This window comes from Parasteatoda tepidariorum, chromosome 5 (genome assembly GCF_982258835.1).
Source record: "Parasteatoda tepidariorum strain Cologne lab strain chromosome 5, Ptep-v5.0, whole genome shotgun sequence".
In the NCBI taxonomy this organism is placed as follows: domain Eukaryota; kingdom Metazoa; phylum Arthropoda; class Arachnida; order Araneae; family Theridiidae; genus Parasteatoda; species Parasteatoda tepidariorum.
This window is the reverse complement of record NC_141759.1, coordinates 2,088,290-2,094,910: the sequence shown is the minus strand read 5'-3', so window position 1 is coordinate 2,094,910 and position 6,621 is coordinate 2,088,290. Positions and strand designations below refer to the sequence as shown.

Genomic DNA, 6,621 nt, shown 5'->3' with positions numbered 1-6,621 from the left:
TTTTTTTTTTTTTTTTTTTTTTTTATTATGCTTAAAAGTTTTACGTTTGTCAAACTGGTTACTTGTTGATGAACCATCCAGCTACAGCATCAAGGTCTCTTTTTACTCATCAGCGCTTTCTAGTATAAAACATTGTTGCACCCACACCAAACGATACGAGATATGTAATCAGTTGTATGATATAGTGCATTTGATGCGAACTGATCAAAGCCGCTCCCGTGGTTGCAGTTGCAGTACTGTAATACATTCCATACGCTGAATACGCAAAGGACAAAAATCCTATAAACACTACTACCAAGAGTACGCCAATCATTAGCATCTGTAGATTCATATTTTTTACTTTATTACACATTCAAAACAAGCAATCATGTTTAACGTTACGCAACTGCTGAAATGGAAACGCTCCCAGGTTCCACAAAAGAGCTTTAGCGTATTGATTGACGTGCAACAAATACATGTACGAAATGTTTTCTTGTTTTGCTTTGGACTTGCCATGACCAGACAATTTTTCGGTAGCAACATCATCTGTCAAGTAGATGGGCATCGTGTCCACCAAGAATTGTTGGACACTAAATGCTTCATTAATAGTACTTTTACAGAGTCTTCAAGTGGAATTTTAAATCACAATTACTATCAATGGGTATCGGTGGTACTTTTATTGCTGGCGTTTATGTTTCATTATCCCTTTCGTATTTGGTCGAATCAAATGTCTAAATTTATGACAGAAATTACACACGAAATCAAAACCACAGATGATTCCGTGAGAGTTTTTAAAATTATTCAGGTATCTCAAGGAAACCGCTTGTTTTGGAAAGTGTTTGGATTAGAATGTGTTTACCTCGCGCAAAATGTTTTGATTCCGATAATTTTGAATATTTTTTTCAACTACGCTTGGTCGCAGTCTGATTGGCATTGGAATACCATATCCTTATTATTTCCCGAAATGGCTTCATGCAACTATGATTATTATTCTGGAGGAGGAATCACTACAGGAAAATTTAGATGTTTGCTGCCTTTGAATAGCGTGTACAGAAAAGTGTTTTGGATCGTGTATGGCATTTTCCCGACATTGATTGTATTTCACGTGTATATGTTGCTATATCGCCTTTACCAAGCTATACGTTTGGGAAAAGAGGGGATAAACGTTTGGTGGTGTCTAAACATTGCAAAAGCTGAAGCAAAAACTTGGCATGCAAAGCAGAACTTGAAAAACCAATGGCGAAATGCACATTTGAAGAATCCGTTGTATGTCAGCATGGAAGCTTTCATCGAAAGCTAACAACGAAAAAAAAAAAAAAAAAAAAAAAAAAAAAAAAAAATTTTTTTTTTTTTTTTTTTTTTTTTTTTTTTTTTTTTTTTTTCAAATTGTCTTTATAACTTTCAGAGCACATGGCGAGTGGATCCTTTCAAATCCTAAACCTCGATGAGCATTCAACGTAGAAATTCTGCTTTGAAGCATATATATTTAAAAAAAGCAATGTCTTTTCCCCGTGGGCAAGGCGTTGTGTTCATTGATGAAGAGATTATTTTTGAGAATGAAGATTTTTTGGTGGAAGCGGAACGAGTCGAATCATATGATGCAGTGTATGAAGATTTACCACCTCTAAATATGGAAGCTGGGCGAGCCGAATCACCTGATGCCTTGTATGAGGATTTACCTCCTCTAGATATGGAAGCGGAGCCACCTGATCCAACGCATGAAGATTTACCTGTTTCAAACGCTGAAGCGGTACAGTCTGATCCATCGCATGACGAGTTATCCATGGAAGCAGAGTCTGTCGAATCACCTGATCCAACGCACGAGAATTTATCTGTTTTAAACGCTGAAGCGTTAGAGTCTGATCCAGCCCACGACGAGTTACCACTCATCATCTCTCCAGATGTGGAAAATTTACAATCCGAACCAGTGTCTCGAGAATTGCCACTCGATTCGATGGACACCCAACCACCCGTCGCCTCTTCCAACGAGAGACAAAACGCATCCACTGAATCATCAGAGGCCCCCAATCCTCCAAATGCCATTATAGTGTTGCCTGCTGGCCCAGAATTGGCTCAATATGATATCAGTCATGAAGTGCTGTCTGACGTTTTGTGCGTGAGTGGCAATCAACACAAAAGTTTTACTTTTCTCGCCGTGCGCTTCACGAATCCAGTTATTGTCTTGAAACACTTTGGAGGGGACTGCAATCCTATAGACATTCCTCGTAGTACTTGCATGTTGGTCGAGGCAAGCAATCGTCCACTCCAAGTACGATATGTTGGAACCCCTCTGATGTTTGTCATGCCTGCAAACTCAAACGCTACACCTACAGAGCACAGCATTCTCTTGTCGTTTTTCCCACGATCATCCGTAATATTTTCAGTGTTTGACAGAGAAACCCTGTACATTGTGACCACAAGGAATCCATTTAAAAAAATTTGGAAGCGTGCGAGAAAGACAAAGGCCTTTGAAGCATTAAAGACATTCTTAGAGTGTTGCGTTTTACACACATCCAAATGTATGTTTGACATAAATACAGCGGCACTGATGAGGCATTTTAAACGCAATACAAGAGATATCAACGTTATAAGTACGTGGTATGCCCTGGCTTTCGCGATGGTTCAAAGGGACACGGTAAGACATCATGGTCGCGATCCCTGCGCACTCTTTGGAAAAAGATTGTTTCAAATTGCAGAACGCACGGAACACTTTGTACCTCTTCCGCATCTCCCGCCACCAGACTTTTACACGTGTCAAATCACTTTCGGCAATGAGCACCCCGTGGGGATTGCCTTTCGATTGATAAACGGTAAAGTAGAATACGTATCTTTGATGATTATTAGCTACACCAAAGAATGGTACTTGGACGCGAATAATAAGGCTTGCTGTTTTGTACCCACTTCCAAATTAACCCTGTGCCGCAACTGGTTTCCACTCTTTAAAGATATCCTTACTTGGCGGACGTTTGGATGTCAGTTTTACGAGAGCAATTTGGAACGTTACAAAAGGATCTTGATGGCCTTATTGGATTGGTTGTCGATTCAAAAAACAGAACCACATAGACACATTAAAAACGATTTGTTGCAAGTGTATCAACTTTTAAATGGATCCGTTGAAACAAGATGGTCTTTAAATCATTAGTGGCGGCGATTTTACAATCCCAAAGGAATCCGAACGACTTGGTGCATTTGCAGCACGTGCAAACGTTGAAAAGGAATGTGTCCCGTGACATTTCCGAGGCATTCGTCATGAGTCAACCTTTGGTGGAACGCCATCCCGAACTGTATCGACACAGCAAGAGTTTTTTGGATTTTTTGCTTCAGATGTGTCACGTGGACACATCCGAGGAGCCACGCGTATGCCAGGTGTCTGTCGAAACGTCAAACTGGGACGAAACTATAAAAAATTTGAAAGCGTCCAAGAATCATTTCAAAGACAGAGTCGACGCATTGGAAGGGGAGAAGCTGAATATTGAAAATCAACTCGAGTCATTACAAGACGAGGTCAAGTCTATGAAAGCCCAACTGAAATGCTATGAAAAGAGAAATGCAGAGCTAGAGAATCAAATGAAAGAAGAGGTCGAGTCTATGACAGCCAAACTGAAAGACCATGAAATGGAAAATTCGCGTCTACGGAATCAAATTGCCGGTGTTGGAGAGGAGAATAAAAAATTACGAGAAAATATGGAGCCTGAGCGTTTGACGGATATCCACAGGAGCGAATGGAAGACTGCTCTCAAGGAGATGTTGGTCAATTTTAAAGATGAATGGTCGAAAGAGTTTTCGACATCCAAAGAACACGAGGAAAAAATGAATCTCTTGCTGTCGAAACTTGAAAAGGATAAAGATGAAAAATTTGACAATTTAATGTCAAGGTTGCCCACTTTCAACGTGCAACTCATTGGCGACGCGCTGTATCAAAAACTCGAAGGACTGATGAATCGTATCATTACACACGAAGAAATGACTGAAATGTTGGGCATGTTTAAAGTAGAGGCTCATTTCGAATCGCTCAAAACAAAATTGAAAACTTATGTCACAGCAGGTGTAGCCTACACTGAATTGGAAACTGAAATTAGTCGCAGCCAGCAAAATATTATGGGACTGGCGAGAGAATTGTTGCAAAAAGTATCTACGGGATTGGGTAATAATTTACCGGTCGTCCATTTGTCCAATCGCATCGACGAGTTGCAACAGCATCTCACAGAAAGCAATACTCAACTGGCTCGCATCGATAAGGATTCCAAAATTACTCAGTATTTAAAAATGCATTTTGCAGAGATTGGATACGGAGAGAATTGGCAAGAGCAACTGATTGAGCTGATTGAACGATACAAAAAATTCCAAACGGATATGATGGGTCAATATCACCGGGTTAGAAACAGTATGGCGCAACGGCTTCTAGTCGAAATACCCATGATAACGAGTGAGGAGACTGAACCTAGACTAGATTTAATGTTACTTTTTAAACCTTTGGAGGATGAAAATATGAATTTAGTAACGACCAATAATGCGTTGCGGCAAGACGTACAAGCGACGCTTTCGTCTATCCATGAACGCATGGGCACACTGAACCAAACTGACCATTTACAAAATTATATTCAATCACGTTTCATGGATCTACAGGCACGTTTGGAGACCCTGCAACTGCAGTGGATTGAAAGACCCCAGATTGAGGAACCACCAGAAGCTCAGTCCAATTCTGATTCCATGTTTATTGAAAATGAATCGTCGGTGCAACAGGCCTTACCGAGTACCGCCCAATTGGCCATCGAAAGTGTACCAGAACAGAATGAAGACATACAAACGTTGAAAAATGTTTTGGAAGACGTTTTACACGAGACACTCCCTGAGGATCTGAACCAATGGGAGTCGCCAATCAGAGAAAAAGTTACAAATTTAAACAATCGATGCCAATCAGTGAATAACGAATTAAATCTCTATATTGACAATTTAGCAATATTGAAAGGTGTTTTGAAAAATGTCTATGGTGACACATTTCCTGACACCTTGAATCAATGGGGTGATCATATCCAAAACAAAATGTTTGAAATAAAAAATCAACACGAATCAATTGAAAATGAATTAAAGTACTATACAACCCATTTAGAAACATTGAGAGGTGTCTTGGAACATGTCCATAGCGAGGATTTTTCTAACCCTATGAGTGAATGGGGGGCCAAAATCCAAACCAAAATGTTGGAAGAGAAAAAACAATTTAACACTCAGAATAAACAATTTACTCTGTACAGGTCTAATGTAAAAGTATTGAAAGATGCTTTGGAAAATGTCTATGACACGCAATTTTCTAGTAATATATCTGAATGGGTGTCTAAACTCTATACATTGAAACAGTCTATAGAAGAAAAAGTAAAGTCGTACAAGGATAAAATTACTGAACTCGAAAACGCTAAAAACGTTAAGGAAAAGGAATTGAAAACACAATATGACGATTGTAGTAATGAAATTGAACAACTTAATAATAACATTGCGTCGCTGAAAAACAATATCAGTCAATTGAATACCACTGTAAGCAATTTGAAAGCAGACAACATCAAACTATCGCAAGAATTGGAAACGGAAAAAATGCAAGTGTGTGAAGATTCCATAGTTGAATCTCTCTCTGCATTAAAAGAGGAAAATGAAATGAAACAAGAAACAATTATTGAACATTGGGCAACCATTGAAGCACAAGGTCGGAAAATACAGGGTTTGACCGAAACTGTAAATATTTTGACTGTAGAAAAGGAAGGGTTGACACAAGCAGTAGCATCATTGCAATCACAATTCGATGAGACTTTAAAACGAGAAAAGGAAAAACTCGAGAAAGAAGGAAGCGATCAACTGCAGAATTTGACCGATACTCATCTCCAAAAACTGAAAGAGTTGCAAGAGCAAATAGAAGCGAAAACCAAGGAAATTGAGAAATGTAATTTCGATCTCAAAACAAAAAATGACAAAACACAAAACTGGGCCCAAGAAAACGAAAAGCTAAAGGGGCAAATAAAAAAGAAAAACGATGAAATTAAAAAATATAATGACAATCTCAAAACAATGAATGAGGATATAAAAAATTTGACCCAAGAAAGGGAAAACGACAAAAAGTATTTAAAGGGAAAAGACATTGAATTTGACAATTGTAAAACCGCTCTCGAAAAATTGACTCAAGAAAACGTTACTCTCCAAGAAACGAATGAGAAAAACACTAGTGCGCAAAAAGCAATGTTTGAGGAATTGCAAAAATTACGTGACGCGGAAAAAACACTGACGCAAAAAATAAACGAGAGATCAGTTTCCGAATCTGTTTCAAAATTGCGTCGGGATATCGATATGCTAAACGAAAACATCGACAAAAAGAACATGGAAATAAGAGCTCTACAAAGTGAAAAGGAACTTAACCACGAACAATTAAAAATTTATACGAGTGTACAGTATCCTGGTGCCAGCAAACTACAAGAACACATTAAAATAGTAGAGAAGGATAATGTTAATTTGCGACGCGAACATTCAAACTTGACGTTGGAAGTTAAAAACTTACGAAAAGAAATTACTCACTTAAATGAAAACTTTTCAAATTTAAAGCCAGAGGTAAAAGGAAAACGCAAGCGCATGGAAGCAGATGAGGAAATAAAAAATGAAAAT

At 38.5% G+C, this 6,621-nt stretch overlaps 1 protein-coding gene across 1 annotated transcript; it reads left to right on the top strand.

The window, feature by feature from the left end:
• The first annotated feature begins 493 nt into the window (after positions 1–493).
• LOC147808484 (innexin inx4-like) lies at positions 494–1,279 on the top strand. Its single transcript, XM_087165068.1, has one exon. It carries the CDS (start codon positions 494–496, stop codon positions 1,277–1,279), a length of 786 nt encoding a protein of 261 aa, XP_087021194.1.
• The last annotated feature ends 5,342 nt before the right edge of the window (positions 1,280–6,621 follow it).